Raw genomic sequence first — 18,943 nt, 5'->3', positions numbered from 1 at the left:
AAAATATCATGAAAAAATATACTAGTAGGGTATTCAACTCATCACTTGAATCGTCTAATTAACTCGAAACACCTGCAAGGGTTTCCTGAGCCTTGAAAAACACTCTGTTTGGTTCAGTAAACTAAATCACAAGTATGGGGAAGACTGCTGATTTGACTGCTGTCCAGACGATCATCATTGACACAAAGACAAAAGACAAAAAGAAATTTCTCAAAGAGCAAGCTATTCACAGAGTGCAGTTTCAAAGCACAGCCACAAAAAGTCTGTTGGAAGGAAACGCTGCACAACCAAGAGAAATGACCGCAGCCTTAACAGCATTGTGAAGAAGAGTCGCTTCCAGAATTTGGGGAAGCTTCAAAGACAGTGGACTGCAGCTGGAATCCAGGTATCAAAAGCCACTGTTCACAGACGTGTCCGGGAAATGGGCTACAATAGCCGTATTCCCATGGTCAAGCCACTTCTGAACTCAAGACAACAGAAGAAGCATCTGACCTGGGCTATGGAAAAGAAGCACTGGACAGTTGCAGAGTGGTCCAAAGTCCTCTTTTCAGACGAAAGCAAGTTTTGTATTTCATTTGGAAGTCAAGGCACCAGTGTCTGGAGAAAGGCTGGAGAGGAGCAAAATCCAAGTTGCTTGAAATCCAGTGTGAAGTTCCCACAGTCAGCGATGGTTTTGGTCCACTGTGTTTCATCAAGTCCAGAGTAAATGCAGATTTTAGAGCACTACATGCTTCCGTCTGCTGAAAAGGAGATGATGATTTCATTTTCCAGCATGATCTGGCACCTGACCATAGTACTAAAACCACCAGTAAATGGTGTACTGACCATGGCATTACTGTCCTCGATTGGCCTGCCAATTTCCCTGACCTGAACCCCATAGAGAATTTGTGGGGTATTGTGAAGAAGCTGAAAGACACCAGACCCAACAATGCAAATGAGCTAAAAGCCGCTATTGAAGCATCCTGGGCATCCATAACACCTCAGCAATGCCACAGGCTGATTGCCTCCATGCCGCATTGGTTGCAGTAATCTGTGCAAAAGGATTCCCAACCAAGTACTGAGTGCATTAATAGACATTTTCAAATGTTTGTTTTGCTGTTATAAATCTTGTTTTTTTTTACTTGGTCTGAGGAAATATTCTAATATTTTTGAGATAGGATATTTGAGTTTTCTTAAGCTGTATGCCATAATCAGCAATATTAAAATAATAAAAGGGTTGCAATGTTTCAGTTGATTTGTAATGAATCCAGAATCTGACATTTTTTTAATTGCATTGCAGAAAATAAAGAGCTTTATCACAATATTCTAATTTTCTGAGACAGTCCTGTATAGTGTTGAACAGCTATATACAGCTATATATTGTCATATTTATGAATTACAGGTGAAGTTCAGAAACAGGTGGAATGTTTTTCTGCAACTTCGTTATGAATTACAACGCATTGTAAAATCTGTATGTCGTAAGCGTTTATCTGTCAATCTAAAAATTAACAAACGTCGCTCTGACATTTTGTTTTTAAATCCATCCATCCATCCATCACCTTCAAAATGACCTGTAGGCACACATAGAACCATCCCTGATTAAAATTGTCTGTTGGCCAGTGCAATGTAATTGCTACATTACTGTGTAAATAATGTGGCTATTCAAATGTGTCAGGTGAACATTTGAGTTGGGATTCTGAGTTGATATTGTGCAGCATGGTGATGAGTGAATGTCTGGTATTTACTATGTTTAAAAAAAAAAAAAAAAAAAGATAGTGCCACTAATTTCTCTTCTCTCCCAATGCTCTTGTAGGCACGAGCAACTCTTGAGCGGGAGTACAACAGTTTGCTGGCCATTGGTACCAACAGAAGAATGGAAGAGGTGATGAACATATCATGTTTGCTGCATGATGAAAGAAGCCAACTTTTCCTCTCTTGAAATCTTCTATGTTCTAGGATGATGACAAGAACTTCCGGCGAGCTCCCTCGTGGCGAAAGAAGTTCAGGCCCAAAGACATGAGGGGGATGCCTTTGGGTGCGTCAGACACTCTGCCTGCCAACTTCAGGGTGACCAGCAACGCATCATCTCCCTCCACCCAGCCAAAGAGGAGCCCAATGGACGGTAAGTTAAGTTGTCAATGCATGCGTTTGAGCTTGAAAGGCCTTGGTAGTGTGTCTTAAGCTTCGAGAATGTCTTCTTGAATGGCCTGTCTGCTGTGCGCAGTATGTGATGCTGTGACTAACGGCATGTCTTTGCATGTGATTTTTACCAATATGCACACACAGGAAGTCAGTCTATACAGAGGCTGGACACTGCTACTGTCAGGACCTACTCTTGTTAACATAAACCTCACACAACGGTAAGATCTCAAAATGCAGGCATCTCAAGAAGCAGCCCTCTTTGCAAGCAGAGCGTAGCTTTGTTGACCTTTTCAGCTTTAGTGATGCACTTTCACACCTTTTCTTCTTTTTGTTTCTCTCCCATCCAACCCTGTCCTCTGTCCTGCTTCCTTCCACCTTTGTGTCTGCTCATCTCCCTTTTTCCCCCCATCTCAGTTTATCCTCATTATTTCTATAGGTAACCCCTGGTCAGAAGATGAAGGGGAATTCCCTGCTTTCAAGACCAGGATGATGAACTAACAGATTTTTACTAAAAATATGACACAGCATCACAGATAAAGATCTACCACCAATTTCAGTGTCCCTAGAGGAAACTGTGTAGATGTCCGCATTTCTTATATTTATGTAACCCAATGGGACAATTATATGATTTTAGAACATAATGTAATTGTTTTGCCTCAATCCCTTTCAACTTTTTATATTTCTTCACTGTGCTCATCAGCTCTCAGATGTAGGTAACTGAATGTTTCAAATGTCTGGAGTTTGTATATTTCTACCAACAGAAGTTTTATCTAATCTTTTTATAATCTTCATTTGACCAGATGTATGTTTTTTCCTTGTTGATTTGAAATATAATCACTGGTTAAGTGGCTTGTGATATAATTTAATTCTATATCGTTACCCCTCTTTAACTGTTAAAATGTTTCTTGCTTATTGTATGTAAATGCAGCTGTTATGTAGGTCAATGTATGTGTGTGAATATCAAACTGCTGGAGACCATTTTGCAAACTGCTCAACACTGTCACTCATCACCATTCAAATAACTGCTGCTGGTAAGCCAGGTGATGTTGAGAACATTTATCACGTGTAACCCAGGACCTCTCAACGCACGCACGCACGCACGCACGCACGCACACACACACACACACACACCAAAAGTTTTAAATAAAAGAAACTAAAGTCATACATCAGTTACAAGAAAATAAAGCAAGGGCCACTTTAAATGCGAGTCAAAGTTAAATGCAATGTTCTCTGTGTTTCACCTTGCATGCACTATCTGCACAGGAGGGGGTTTAACATACAGAAGAACTGAAAAGACTATATGCCTGAGCGGACCAATTTCACTGAAGCCCCTGTTAATCCCTACTGCAAGTAGACAGGCTCAAACTAGTAATGGGAAAATGAAGCGTAAAATTTGCTTCTTAAACCTATTGTATTATTTGAAACTGCTCTAGATGGTACTGTTGGTGTGAAGAAACGAAGTCAGTGTACTTTCAGCCCAGTGTCGAGCAGCAGGTGCCATCTATGGGGCTTAACACAACAACTGGTTCACAAAGCGTCTTGAAGCGTCATTTTCCGATCACTAGTTCAAATCTTAAAAAAACACTTTTTACAAAGACGTTATATGAAGCCTTATTGTTTATTGATCAGACCGTCTTCTGCGTTCTTATTTATTATTACTCATTTTTGTTCTGTTCACTATCATAGCTTGAGATGTAGTTTTTTTTGTCCTGTAGGTCTTGTCTGCTTTCACAATGGTTTCACATTATTCTCCATGACAAATTGAAAGAAACCAGCTTTCTTTAACACTAAGTGTAGTCTCTCAATTCCAAATTCTGTTTTCATTTTTGTAATTTCTCTCATGCCCTGTGGAAATCATGTTGCTATTATTAGTCCTGTTATTTGAATTGTCTGATAATGTAACAATGTACAGTCTGAGTACTTATAAACTATTTTTATCACAGTATTTATTGCTTACTTTCAATAAAATACTGAAACAGATTTTCTTTTTCAGATAGACAAAAACCTTAATTTGAAACTTGTATTTCATCTTGGCATTGACGAGCAAAAACCTAAGGGTTTATTCAAGATTCAAGAAGAATTTATTCGCCATGTTTGAGCATGCCAAACAAGGAATTTGACTTCGTTACATCACAGTCGCTGTTCAACATTTAGGTGACTAACAGCACTCAGATCATGTGAAAATGACAATATTCTCAGCCATCCCCTGATCTTAAACTCCCATGAGGGCAAGGAAAAACTCAACTCTCCGACTAGGGGAAGTGAGAAACCTTGAGAAGAGACCACAGATCCTCTTCCAGGATGACCAGGCTGCAATGGATGCAGAGAAGACACAGTGTAGACAATCCAAAAAGGAGCAATGACTAAGAGTGGTGTGAGTTCATCAGAGCAACAGCCTTTGGGGAAGAAGCTGTCTTTGTCTGCTGGTTTTGGCGTACAGAGCTCTATAACGCCGTCCGGAGGGGAGTAGTTAAAACAGACTGTAACCTGGGTAAGAAGGGTGTGTAGAGATGTTGCTTGAACGTTTCCTGGTCCTGGACAGGTACAAGTCTTGGATAGATGGGAGGTTGATTCCAATGATCTTTTCTGCAGTCCTGATTGTCCGTTGCAGTCTGTGCTTGTCTTGTTTGGAGGTCGATCCAAACCAGACAGTGATGGAGGTGCAGAGGACAGACTGGATGATGGCAGTGTAGAAGGTCTTCAGCAGCTCCCGCGGCAGGTTGAACTTCTTGAGCAGTCTCAGGAAGTACAGCCTCTGCTGGGCCTTCTTCTGGACAGCGTCTATGTGGCCCGGCCATTTCAGGTCCCGTGAGATTGTGGTACCCAGGAACTTGAAGGTATTACTGCGGATAGTGAGGGGTGAAAGTGGTGAAGGATCTCGCCTGAAATCCATTGTCATCTCCACGGTCTTGAGCGGGTTCAGCTCCAGGTGATTTTGGCTGCACCAGTGGACCAGCCGCCCCACCTCCTGGCTGTACGCAGTCTCATCACCGTCCCAGATCAGTCCGATGAGAGTCGTGTCGTCTGCATACTTCAGGAGCTTCACAGGAGAGTCACCTGAGGAGAAATCGTTGGTGTAGAGAGAGAAGAGCAGTGGGGAGAGGACGCACCCCTGAGGGGCACCAGTACTGGTGGTCCTGGTACCAGATGTGATGCTCCCCATCCTCACACGCTGTCTCCTGTTGGTCAGGAAGGTGGTGATCCACTGACAGGTGGAGGCAGGCACCGCGAGCTGGATGAGCTTCTGTTGGAGGATGTCAGGAGCGATGGTGTGTAACGCTGAGCTGAAATCCACAAACAGGATCCTGGCCTACGTTCCTTGGGTGTCCAGGTGGTGCAGGATGTAGCGCAAGTCCCATGTTGACCGCATCATCCACCAACCTGTTTGCCCGGTAGGCAAACTGGAGGGGGTCAAGCAGGGGGCCTGTGACATGCTTCAGGTGGTTCAGCACCAACCTCTCGAAAGATTTCATGACCACAGATGTCAGAGCGACAGGTCAGAGCGACTTATCTGCCAGACCTTAGCCCCACCCCCTCTCGTTCTCAAGAAAACAGTGGGGGTTACATTTTGTTTATCAAGTAGAACACCATAGTATTTTAAGCCTCACAACCAAGTTTCATTCTTCCTTGGTCCATACAATTCTCTGTGACAAATGGCCCTTCTATTGAACAAATTGCAATCAACACAAACCTTTTCATACTATATACTACAATAAACATGGCTATGTCACACAAAGCAATGTACACCTCTTAATAAAATGTCACTCATTTAAAACTAGGGGGAGTCAACAAGTCGTGTTAAAATGTAGTTGTCCGGGGCATTTTTAGAGGACTTTCAAGGGGAAATAGCAACCAGATTCCTGTAACTGATTGTTGATCTATTGCTGAACATGATCAGTGTAGATTAAAATGTCAAGAAGACGCCAACAGTTATGTTGGGACTGTTGAGATGAAACAAATGAGCTATAAAGAGCAGTTGATGTAAATCATTTCTTCAGTTAATTATCAATCGGCGACCAAAATTAGTATTTATTTTAACCAAACAAATAAAAGACAGCAATTACCTGACTGCATATATTTTAGCTGAGTTAAAAAAAAAAGACGGGATAAATTTGATTTTGAATATCTAAACTTAAAAAGACAGGATAAATTTGATTTTGAATTTCTAAATTTAAGAGCCCACAGATAGATTAAAAATAGATTAGCTTGTTAGCTGCTACAATCACATTTTTGAACATTTTAAGTAATATATGCATTACATCTGCCATTGCCAAGATATGTTTCAGCTCCAATCAGAACCACTTTGTTTTCCTTCTGCAACATAGGAAGGAATCATTTGCCTTAGCATAGGCAAATTTGGCGTCGCCTGGGGCACCAACTGCTGGAGAGGGCGCCAAATTATTGTGAAAAACAAAACTTGCTTGTTATTGACACACACATTTTTGATTAGATGCATCACGATTCAAACATGGATGAATCAGAATCGATTCATAAATGTCCAGTTTTAGGTTTAAATAATATTCAATATTTGCGTAGGTTTGATCGTGTGAACATGACCTCACAAAACAAGCAAATGCTTCAACAGAGAACTCACATGGTTGACATGAACAGTGGTATTAAAAAAAAAGGGAAAAGCACACTGAAAGAAAATTTTGTTTTTGTGTATCATTGTCAGTTTTAATCTATGCAGTCAAGATGATTTAGTTTATGTTCACATGCAGCTTTGATTAGTGCTTCATCTTTTACACACAAAAATAATCAATTTTCTGAACCGATTAATACTCAGATCGCAGGTCTACTGGAGCCTATCCCAGCGGCTTTTGGATGGTAGGCAGGGTACACCCTGAACTAGTCGCCAGCCAATCACAGGGAACATAGACAAACAATCATCCTCACTCACACCTACGGGCAATTTGGAGTGGTCAATGAGCCTATGCATGTTTTTGGAATGTGGCAGGTAACCAGAGCACCTGGAGAAACCCCACGTCGGCATGGGGAGAATATGCAAACTCCACAATGGAAAACTGGAATCAAACCCGCACCTCTGAACTGTGAGACGGACGTGCTAACCAGTCACTTGTACACCACTTGTACACCATCTATTCGGCATTAGTACTGCATTAGGCACCACTTTTTGCCATGCTTAATTCATACATGGTGTGTCCACAATGTACGTCTGCATTCTTTAATGCATACACCTGACATTTGACTTCTACAACATATTTGGCAGTAGTGAGCAAGCAAAATTAAGTTACTGATGTATGACGTTTGACATCTTTTCCACACAGCAATAATTAAATGAACTCTTTAAATCCTTTCACTGTGCTCTATATTTACATTTTCTTCATTTGGCTTTTTTTTTTTAAATACAAAGCAGGCATAGAGTTATGCTCTATTAAAAATAAAGGTATATGATATGAGTTATAGCCAAAGATTGGTATCAATTTAAAAGGTTGGTTAGTTAGTACATTAAGAAACCAAACGAAGCTTCTGGTCCTCTCTATTGCGCTTTTCTATGTAATAGGCAACCACCACAGCCGACAGTACCACAGATAAGTACGCACTACCAAGCACCAGAGTGCTGATGTTGGTGCTGAGCATCTCCTTGAATTCCATCCGTACTCTGCATAATTTGGTCCCGCCAGAAACTGCCAGAAGACATGAATGCAGATGTTAGATCATTCTGTAATCAGGTAGGAACAAAAGTGGGTTCCACAATATATGTTGGCACCTTGCATAGGAGCATCACTCTTTTTCATATTATCTACATAGTCCATGTCGTCATTCTTTCTCACATCCACTTGAATAATCTCAGTTTTCTTCATCTCACTGTTATTGTGGTGTACAGTTCCACTGGGAACTGCCTTACTGACAAACTGAAAAGGACCCTTAGTCAGGGACTGGGTGGAGGTCTGCATGCCCACTGATCGTCTGCGCCTGCGAAACTGGTCGTTCAGACAACCCATGGCACATCTGGAGAGGGGATCGTTCACGTCGCACATGAGGACCTTGCAGGTGATGTAGACCTGTAAGAAGGCAGGGCGGGGGAGTTGAACATATTTGGGCATAAGAGGTTTCCGCTGGACAGTGACAATATTATTGACTCATGTAATGAATTAAGGTAAACTAAATTTTAATCTTTAATGCAGTATACTTAAGTTTTATGCTATGGTGCAATCACATTTGTAAATGAATGGCTTCTGGTTTTTGTAAATACTAACTACTTATCTACTGTGATAAAACAACAAAATTGCAATAACTGCATTAACCATCAAAGTGAAGTCTAACTGTAACTGCAGTCTTGAAACAAATCTGAATAAGGAAAACTATTGCAATAAAATAATGCAAACTGGTTTAAACTTGAGAGTAGCTGAGATCTCTCTCTTTCTTCTTGATGTCAGGGGTTCGCTTTGGCCTGGGAAGTTAAGTTCAGCATTTAATAGATTTAATAAGAATAAGATTTAAGGATTTAATAGATGCTATAGTATTTTAGCATTCAATCAGACTCACAAACCGAGGAATATGCCACCAAAGACACATGCTAGTACCGTAATTTTCGGACTATAAGTCGCTCCGGAGTATAAGTCATACCAGACATAAAATGCACAATAAAGTGAAAAAAAAAACTTATATAAGTCGCACCGGAGTACAAGTTGCACTTTTGGGGCAAATTTATTTGTCAAAATCCAACACCAAAAACAGACGTGAACCAGCAACAACAGGCTAAATACAGTATGCTAACGTGACATATACACAAACGAGGAGCTGAGAACGGGCCTGACGTAACATTCTGAGTTATTCAACTAAGTATGACAAATAACACATTTATCAAACCACCTGTGTCACTCCAATTCATTAAATCCATCGATCGTGCTTTATGTAAACAATGCCGCGTATGCGCCGCATATCCTCACGTCGCACCCGTTGTAAGTTGCATTTCTAATTATTCCACAGACCCATATAACGATATATAAAGTATATTTCAAATAACTATCATATTAAAACAATATCAAACCATCTGTGTCACTCCAAATCATTAAATCCATCGATCAAATTCCTTGTTCTTTATATCAACAACGCCACACGTGCGCTGCAGAGATCTAGTATATAACTATATTGTAGCGTTAACAAAGTACCAGGAAAGACGTGGGTTTGGTAAACGTCTCTTTATTTATCAAAACAAGAGTTCAACGAGCCAACAACTACTGAACTTCCAGCCACGGAGGTGGAAGAGAGCTCCATAAATAGGACCGGGGCTGCGTAAAAGCCATGTCCGAGCCCTATCCACCGTCCCCGGACAGCTACCCGGCAGAGCGCCGGCCCCCAACTTCCATCCACGGAGGTAAAAGAGAGCTCCCGTCGAGAAGGACCGGGTGTGCGTAAAAGCCATAATAGTTTTTCAAACCTTCTATGTCACTCCAAAAGCCCTTTATGTAAACAACCGCCGCGTGGCACGGGTGACGTCACTTGCAGTTCAAATGACAGTAATTACTTGCTACATTGCGATTCGTTTATCGTGGTTTCACTACATCGCGGATTTTGGAATTTTGAAAATTTGTGAAAAAAAATCACATATAAGTCGCTCCTGAGTATAAGTCTCCCCCCACCCAAACTATGACAAAAACCGCGATTTATAGTGTTGGAATAATCTCGGGGGAAAGCCTTGGCCTGCCAGAACAGGAGGCCTTATCTCCTCCTTATCTCCTTTAAACTAAATGCTTTCTATTTAGTTCAAGGAATGTCTTTTGATCCCCATCAGCCTTATGTTTCCTTCCTGTCCTTATGTTACTTTTGTGTTCGTTTTGTAAGAAGTCTTCACTAACAATGAGTAGGGCTTCTTTGTGTAGGCAAGATGTCCTTTGTTTAGTTTAGTTTAGTTTAGTTTAGTTTAGTTTAGTTTAAAGGGACTTCATTCCTTATAGTTAACTGTAGATTTGATTCGTAGATTGTAGATGATCGAAACTGGTTATATACAGTTTGAAGTAGTCACATTAAAGTTATCCCATATTTACTCAATGTTTGTTTAAGGAACTGTATACCAGTTACCTTACATTTACTTAATATGTGTTGAAATGTTTAAGTAGGGCTAGATATTATTATTATGTGTTGTGTTAGTTTACTAAGAAGATAAATTTAGCAAGGGTTTAGTTGCATTGTTCCACAGGTAAGCGGCATTCAACGTGCTTCAAGTTATCTGATCACAGTCGAGGAGGAGTCGGCCACCCATGGAGAAGACAACTGGTTGAGGGAAGAGAACAGACTCTGCAATCCCAATGCGGGGGTCGAGGGCCGACGATTAAGTGCTAAATCACACCACACTACATTTCTTAGCTAATCAGCGTTGCTACGACCACTATCTCCCCTCCCTTTAGTGTAGCAACGCCTCTGTAACCAGGGCAACCAAAACATTAAAAAGAGGAGCACGTGGAGGAGGAACTCAGAACTGATGGAGATTGTAACTGAGCTTCCTTTCTCTATTGTTCTCCTCACGAGTAAACTCATCCTGGTTGTCTTCTCCTCTTCGTTCCAGCATGTGATTTAATGTCTGATCATACTTAGACCTAACATATAGTCCGAAAATTACGGTATGTCTGAATCAGAATTGCTTTATGCAAATGTGTGTCCAACAAACCTGTAAACAGATTTATACTGAACCAGCATGATAGCATCAAATAAAAATGCCAATGAATTATTGGCATTCTGATTGTGGACATTGCATTGTATATGTAGCAGGAAAAGCAGTTAAATGAGCGATAGGAAGAAATAGATTGTTTGGTCACCTGATCATGATCGCCATCAAATCTGAAAGCTTGAAAATCCAAGTGGTATGACAAATTACCAACCCTTGTGACTCTTAATGACTGATCCTTAACACACCTGTGAGAAAAACAAATCAAACATGTCTGATGCTGCGTTTAGAAAAATGGTCTACACCAGGATTGATGTACAACATCTGCGATTCTGTTTTCAGGAGCTTATGTCAGGACTCACCCGTCCTTGACGAGGTCATAGAGGTCATCATTGTCAGGGCGGTTATCTGGGGTGACTGTACATGAGTCCAGGAACAAACTTACATTTGCTAGTTCTGTTTCTGCCTTAAGGCTCAAATAAATGTTTTGAAGAAACTCAACCTGTACTGGATAAGCACTAGGCTGCACCTGATTTTTGAAGGTGCCATCTGTATAAACATCAAATGAATAGTTGAAACTGTCGAATCTGGAGTCGCTAAAAATATAATCAGACTTTTCAACATTATAATTTGAGGAGATGCTGGCTCTTTTGGGGAACTGGCAAGAGAACCGAATCTTCACCGCCTTTCTTCGGAATACAATTTTCAATGGATCATGTACGTCTTGGATCTGATTCTTGAAAAAAATATAGTTTTCTTTATCCTGTTTTAAAGAGAAAAGAAACAAATGTCAAACTTACAGATGAGAAGAAACAGGCAGCAATTCACGTGTGCTATGGTTGCAAAATAATCAATTGAAAAACATGTCGGTTAAAAAAAAAAGTAATTACCTCAATTGTTGTGCCACAGTTGCTGAACAACACTGAGCCAATGATGTGAGTGGCATTATAAGTGACCAAGCATGACGGGTCGTTCAAAGAGAGAGAGTTCACATCCACACCAGGCAATGTCGATCTCTCAATAGCAACCATCATTTGGTTGGCTCTGCATGTCACAACTGTTTTTTTACCTGTTATCACATTTCATAACATTATAAACCAATAAATAAAAGAACCCTTCAAACTGTAGAGGAATATTCAAAAGTCTGTGGTACTGTGTGTGTTGACGGCCGGACAAACAGATAGACAGACACTATAAATTGTCCATAGGAGTGAACGTGAATGGTTAATCATATCAGTGTGCCCTGCGATTGGCTGGCGACCAGTTTAGGGTATATCCCGCCTACAACCCGGAGTCAGCTGGATGGACTCCAGCACACCCGCAACCCGTGAGGATAAAGCGGTTCAGAAATGGATGGTTGGATCAATTTTGGCCCCAATGCTGAACCTTGGCAACACCGCACACAATGTCCAAAGAAATTGAGTTAAACCACGGGTGTCAAACTCAAGGCCCGGTGGGCCAAATACGGCCCGCCATATCATTTTATGTGACCCGCGAAGACAAATTGTGCATCAAATTTGTGTCATTACAAGAATTGCAAATTGTTTTCACTTTTCATAATATCTTATTTTTAGATATTTGACCAGGCGGCTCGGTGGTACTGTGGGTAGCACGTCCGCCTCACAGTTAGGAGGGTGCGGGTTCGATTCCACCTCCGGCCCTCCCTGTGTGGATTTTGCATGTTCTCCCCGTGTCCGCGTGGGTTTTCTCCGGGCACTCCGGTTTCCTCCCACATCCCAAAAACATGCTTGTTGGGCCGATTGAGCACTCCAAATTGTCCCTAGGTGCGAGTGCGAATGGTTGTTCGTCTCTGTGTGCCCTGCGATTGGTTGGCAACCAGTTCAGGGTGTCCCCCGCCTACTGCCCGATGACGGCTGGGATAGGCTCCAGCACGCCCGCAACCCCCGTGGGGACTAAGCGGTTCAGAAAATGGATGGATGGATGGATATAGATATATATATATATATATTTATATATATATAGTGTGATTGAATCCTTATTTAAGTAAATGTTTTATTTTCCTATATTTAAGCAAAATGGTAACGTCCAAACTGTTCCAGTGACTTACAATAATATCAAATGAAACTTACAATAATATCAAATGAAACATCTGCCTCATCTTTGATGAATATTTGTGACTACCACGCTTCTGTATTTCAATGCTGGTCATGAATCATGATGGTGGTACTTACAGAGCCTTTTTTTTTTTTTTTTTTTTTTATAAAGATGGTTTAGGCGGCTCGGTGGTGCACTGGGTAGCACGTCCGCCTCACAGTTAGGAGGGTGCAGGTTCGATTCCACCTCCGGCCCTCCCTGTGTGGAGTTTGCATGTTCTCCCCGAGCCCGCGTGGGTTTTCTCCGGGCACTCCGGTTTCCTCCCACATCCCAAAAAACATGCTTGGTAGGCCGATTGAAGACTCTAAATTGTCCCTAGGTATGAATGTGAGTGCGGATGGTTGTTCGTCTCTGTGTGCCCTGCGATTGGCTGGCAACCGGTTCAACCCGATGACGGCTGGGATAGGCTCCAGCACGCCCGCGACCCCCGTGGGAACAAAGCGGTTCAGAAAATGGATGGATGGATGGATGGTTTTTCGTGTAAAGTTTTGAGAAACTCAGGTTGAGATAGATAAATAATTTGTAACAAATTAAATAAATAAATAAACAAATAAATAAATAATTGTGCCATGTGGAGATAGACCAAAAGTACAGCTTCTATTAGTTGATAGAAAGATAAACAGACAAATATAAGTACTCTCAACAGTCAGTTTGGATTTAGAACAAACTTCACTAGCCTTGACAGAGAACTCAATAAGACACTTCCAGGGGGGCCGATTGACCTACAAAAATTACGTAATACTATAAATCACGACAGCTTGATCAGTAAATTGGAACGGGACGTGATTAGGGAAGTAGCCCTGAATTGGCTGTAGTTATTTAACAAAAAGGCAGCAGTTTGTGTAGCTGGTTGTGTTTAACTCAGGGGTGTCAAACTCATTTTTTTCATGGGTCGCATGATCGTCATAACTTCTTGCGGAGCGCCGTTATGACTGTCAACCCAAATAAATGTATGAGCACTGTTAGAAGAACCACAAAGGAGACAGTATGCCCTTTGAACACTTGCAAGTGGAGAGTTTGTTCGTTACTGTAGGTACAGCAATGTTCGAACGAAGTCTGCCGTTGGATTCATGCAAGAGAGTATTTATTGAGAGAAGAAGGGTGGGGGTGAGAGTGGCCAAGGTGGGGGTGACATCTGACATGTTTGCTGGTCACCTCAGCCAATGGTTAATCAGTGCAGAGGGTCCCAGTTATATATATATATATATATATATATATATATATATATATATATATATATATATATATATATATATATATATATATATATATATGTATGTATATATATATATATATATATGTATGTATATATATATATATTACCTAAATATTTAAAAAGAAAAAGTTCTAAAGACAGCTTGCAAACATCACATGCGCTGTGATTGGTTGTTACTCAAGCCCGAGAGCAAATTATGTCATTTCCAGTAGACAGCAAGTAACAAAATGTGTTAAAAAAATTAAATAAGTATAGTATCCCAATGTGCAATTTTTGGGTCCAATGCCAGTGAATTCAACCTTGCTGATATCAATGTGTTGCTGATATATATTTGAATCATGATAACATGAAGTTAAATTTGTTTTATTTATTTGACCTCCATTACAACTCCTAATGTGTCCAGGTATTGTATAGCTACTGTTACAAAAAGTAGACTATTTTTCACAACAAATATTCTTTATGATTAGGAAATCTAACGTCCTACCTTTACCATTTTAAACATTTTGTCCACAATGCTAGTCTCGTTCTTGTGGACTACCACCTGTTCTGGTCGCCAGTTAATCATGGGGCCAATATAGAGATCATTCACACTCGCATTTACACCAGCACAGCAATGGACTTAAACCCACACTGTCTGCACCCAAATAAGTGGGTTAACTAGTAAACTATCAGTGATTCTTAAGTTTAAATTTTAATGTTAAATTTGTGGTGCAGCATGCACATTTGTCTGACAATCTGCCTCCTGTGTGGAGTTTGCATATGGTCCTCATGTTTGCATTCTCGGACAACTTGAGCATTTCAAAAAACAAATGAAGGTTTAAATGAAAACTGTACCCGTGGGCGTGAATGATGATGTCGATGTAGATGCCTCATCCTTTCTGTGAGAAATGTCTGAAAAATATACAGTATTATTAACAAATCAGACATGCTGTAAAAAATAAGGTTGTGAGACATAGACTTTAAATTTGCTATTAACTTCTTTCAATCACATTTTTGGGGGGATGGGGGGCACACTTTTAGCATTATGTATGAGTGGAACAACTAGCATGCAGGCTGGACTGCAACTACAACTGGAGAGAGTGAGAGAGTTTTAGCTAGTTTAACGAATGTAAACTGTAGTTTGTAAGGTTTTTTTAAGTTGTCTTGGTTTTATTTAATTTCATTAATGGTAATGATTTTCAGGTTTAGTTTGTTATTTCCTTAATTTTCGTTAAGTATAATACAACAATAAAATATTTGAAAATGCAATAATTAGAATGAACAAACCATTGAAGGACTTTGGCTGGCTCACCATGACAACAACACACCTCATCTCTGATTGGCTGAAATACGAAACAGATTCTTATCATCTACAACAACAAAATAATCAAACATCAATATCACAAAACTCACCATTCATTTGTTTCTGCAGTGAAGCAGATTGGCGAAACTCTGTACTCATCACTATACTGTGGTGTCCAGGTTAAGGTCAGCTCAGCTTTTCCATATTCATCATCGCTGAACTCTTTTTTCATGTTGTGGGGGCCACTGACCTGGAAGCCATTTATGCTTCGAGAAAACAGACAGGAAAACACACACAAAAAAAAAAACACGGGAATCATCTCTGAATGTGTTGGAAGTATAGGTGTTATGTCAGAAATGTTTTGGAGATAGTGATAAATGGAAAGATAGACCTACGTTGCACGATAGGCCTGTGCTTTGGCATAAAGAATCACTTTGTCACCAACTGTGGCATGAAGCACATAACCATGTTTGGGTGTTGGGTCCAAGAACTTGGGTTGCACATGACCAAGTTCACAATTTGGCAGTGACGGGAGGACTGAAACAAAGACAGAATTGCTGAGACACAGAAAAACAATAAATTAATGGATGCTAATTTATCAATACATGACACCCGACACGTTCCAAAAATGCAGCCCGTCATTTTGGGAGAGCACCACAAGTGAACATCAAGTTAAAACTGAAAACATTGGATGTTAGCAGAGGTAGGCGTTCCATCCCATGGACAGAATTCTCCATCCCTCTGGCAGTGACGGACACCCAAGAATAAGAAAGTTTGAAAAAAAACAAAAACGATGGACTAATAAGCTAGGCTTTTGTTCGTCTGCATAATCGTAGAAGAAACAGAAACGCGCTGTGTAATCTGGCAATACACATACATTCAGACACTACAATGCAGAGTGGGCTCCTAGTTACACCCGCTTGGGATCCTGGTTGAACCCGTAAACCATTTTAAACAGAAAAACTTTTGCCGTTTTAAGTTGCAAATCTGAAACTAAATGTGAATCTTTTCGTTATTTGTTCAACGCATCAAAATCAGAACAGCTGTACATATGTGAACACAAGTTGCAGAGACAGCTGCTTTGAGAATCTGGTGTGAGTGTATCTGCAAGTGCGGTGTGATGTCACAATGTGAGGAACTGGTCATTGTAGATATATAGATGGCCTATGCGCGCTGTGAGCCAATCTGAAGCAACGTTGCCAAAGGGCATCGTTTTCGAGACAGGTCTAGTCAATCACTCATAACATTCCCTTGTGCACAAGCTTTAAAAATAACTCTAGAATGCTCAACACAACCGATTTCCGTTTGGTTGTTTGTTTTTAATTGGGAGTTAATTATTCAGTCTGATTCATTGCCACGTCACTAAGATTTGTAATAAACCAATTCGTCAAGAATTCAGTTTACTGCCGATTACACCAAAGCGCTCCAGAGCGGTTCTCTTTTCTAAGATGGCTGGTGACCAGTAGCTACACTGACACCGCCGCCTTAAGCCATCGGGCCTTTCCTATTCAAATCTGTGCTGTTCATTCTCTTGATTAGGTCAGGGCTGGTAATTGGATAGGAGGAATGAGCAGGAATGCGCCAAGATGGGTAGCAGAAAACGGGTGTTTTGGTGAGGAATTACCATTTTAACGTGACTTAAACCTTCAAAGGTTGATTTAGCATGATTATGGTTCCTTCAAGTCAGAATTTGTTTTTTTAAACTGAAGAACTTCATAAAATTAGCTCTGTCCAGATGTCTTTTGTGCATCATATGTAAACACTTACCAATTGTAGAATATAAAAACTCACTTACTTTCTAGTAAGAACTGGAGTTTTAGCTTGCAAAGAGGTGATGTGTTTTCATCTGCCTTCTCCCAGTATGTCGATGTTCCATTTGAATAGGACAAACTGATTCTTTGCGTGGGGAAATCCATAAGCATTATTTCAAATACGTAGACACCATCCCTGACATGCCCTGTCTTTTCTAGTGTGCAAGTATTCTGGGTAAACAAAAAGTGAAACAGTGGAGATCATAACCAGCCATGTTATATCATTTTTTGTATTCTGAATTTAGAGATCTACAGTTGACCTGCACATACTAGAGGTTTGGCACACGCAGATTCCTAAATTCACAGATGAGTAACACAGTATTCAGGAATTACCTCATTTAGAGAAATGTTATGAACTGCCGTATCTGCTGTTAAGTGACACTTCACATGATCTCCATCTGGATCATATGCTAAAAGATGAATATTTGAAAAACAGTTCTGTGGCACCCTGCATAAAGACAAACATAATTCATCCATCTGTCCGTCCCCCTGACAACTAGTGCCTTAGGAACCATGTCTTTACCTTAGTGATGACACTGTAGTAGTTACGGGACAGTTGTTAAGGGCTTTAGTGTCAGATCGTGTGCTGAGGTCCAAATGTGTATCGGCTGTCCAATTAGTTTTCATGTCATTGTTTGTTGCCCAGCAGCAACCTGTGTTACTGTAAATAAGCATTGTGATTAAACAGCACATTTTCAACATGGTGCTATTCTATTGCGAGACTGATGACGGTCAGAAATGGCCATGGTCCGTCCATCCCTCAGTTTTCATCCCTGACCCATGTGGGCCAAGCCCGTTTATCTGCCACATCACACGCAGACGCCGCACATGCAACCACGCAGCTAAATTAAGAAAAAATTAATAAAAACAACACCCACACTGGTGATCGGTGTCAAAACAATGTCGTATGTGTCACAGACATGCATCACGTCATTGTGGACTGTGGGACTAAAGTGTATACGATTTGGCTGCGTGTCCTGTGTGTCCTGTGTGTGACAGTAAATACGTTCTCAACTGCATTTGGCTGACTCAGACTGACTGAACGAGACTGATATAGGGAAGGAAACTCAGGAAAGGAGGACGTTGCCCACCTCTGATGATGGTGACTCAAATGAAAGAGAATGACAATCCAAAATGACCAGATATGATTTGAATGACACCCAGCAATCAAATTAAAAGCTGCCTCAACTTATACTGTCAACAAACCTGTTACACACAAAGTGATAAGTCCAATAAAGGTTGGTCCAAAATTATTTGTGCACAGGAACACACAGCAGGTTAACATACAAATAGGTAATTGTCATTTTTGTCACGTGCTATGTTGATATAATTATGACAATTGCTTTTACAGTGAATAATTGGATAGGCTATACTGTATATATTCATTCAATCATTCATTTTCTGAACCGCTTAGTCCCCACGGGGGTCGCGGGCGTGCTGGAGCCTATCCCAGCCGTCATCGGGCAGTAGGCGGGGGACACCCTGAACTGGTTGCCAACCAATCGCAGGGCACACAGAGACCAACAACCATTCACACTCGCACTCACACCTAGGGACAATTTGGAAAGCTCAATTGGCCTATCAAGCAGGTTTTTGGGATGTGGGAGGAAACTGGAGTGCCCGGAGAAAACCCACGCGGACACGGGGAGAACATGCAAACTCCACACAGGGAGGGCCGGAGGTGGAATCGAACCCGCACCTTCCTAACTGTGAGGCGGACGTGCCACCCACTGCGCCACCGAGCCGCCATACTGTATATACATTAAATC

At 40.9% G+C, this 18,943-nt stretch overlaps 2 protein-coding genes across 10 annotated transcripts in view; one reads left to right on the top strand and one right to left on the bottom strand.

Moving 5' to 3' along the window:
• ppfia1 (PTPRF interacting protein alpha 1) overlaps positions 1–4,138 on the top strand; it is a 66,344-nt gene extending 62,206 nt beyond the window's left edge. For 3 of the 7 annotated variants that reach the window (XM_085908477.1, XM_085908479.1, XM_085908482.1), the window contains 4 exons: positions 1,793–1,861; positions 1,936–2,101; positions 2,266–2,339; positions 2,536–4,137. In XM_085908477.1, coding sequence (XP_085764603.1) covers positions 1,793–1,861; positions 1,936–2,101; positions 2,266–2,321 — 291 coding nt within the window. In that variant the 3' untranslated portion in view covers positions 2,322–2,339; positions 2,536–4,137. Of the gene's footprint in view, positions 1–1,792; positions 1,862–1,935; positions 2,102–2,265; positions 2,340–2,535 lie in introns of all 7 variants that reach the window. The other 4 variants (XM_085908478.1, XM_085908480.1, XM_085908481.1 and 1 more) reach the window with 2 other exon arrangements.
• Positions 4,139–6,622: 2,484 nt separating this feature from the next.
• Positions 6,623–18,943, bottom strand: part of LOC147058845 (CUB and zona pellucida-like domain-containing protein 1) — a 20,837-nt gene continuing 8,516 nt past the window's right edge. The window contains exons 3-14 of one of the 3 annotated variants that reach the window (XM_085908487.1): positions 17,698–17,835; positions 17,508–17,622; positions 17,159–17,345; positions 15,759–15,900; positions 15,474–15,629; positions 15,348–15,403; positions 14,916–14,972; positions 11,641–11,819; positions 11,113–11,513; positions 10,902–10,998; positions 7,853–8,147; positions 6,623–7,769 (exon numbers count right to left, since the gene is read on the bottom strand). In XM_085908487.1, coding sequence (XP_085764613.1) covers positions 7,591–7,769; positions 7,853–8,147; positions 10,902–10,998; positions 11,113–11,513; positions 11,641–11,819; positions 14,916–14,972; positions 15,348–15,403; positions 15,474–15,629; positions 15,759–15,900; positions 17,159–17,345; positions 17,508–17,622; positions 17,698–17,835 — 2,002 coding nt within the window. In that variant the 3' untranslated portion in view covers positions 6,623–7,590. The remainder of the gene's footprint in view (positions 7,770–7,852; positions 8,148–10,901; positions 10,999–11,112; positions 11,514–11,640; positions 11,820–14,915; positions 14,973–15,347; positions 15,404–15,473; positions 15,630–15,758; positions 15,901–17,158; positions 17,346–17,507; positions 17,623–17,697; positions 17,836–18,943) is intronic. The other 2 variants (XM_085908486.1, XM_085908485.1) reach the window with 2 other exon arrangements.

This window comes from Syngnathus leptorhynchus, chromosome 3 (assembly GCF_054491065.1).
Source record: "Syngnathus leptorhynchus isolate UIUO chromosome 3, UIUO_Slep, whole genome shotgun sequence".
Lineage (NCBI taxonomy): Eukaryota > Metazoa > Chordata > Actinopteri > Syngnathiformes > Syngnathidae > Syngnathus > Syngnathus leptorhynchus.
The sequence above is the reverse complement of the archived record's forward strand: the minus strand, read 5'-3'. Positions and strand labels throughout refer to the sequence as shown.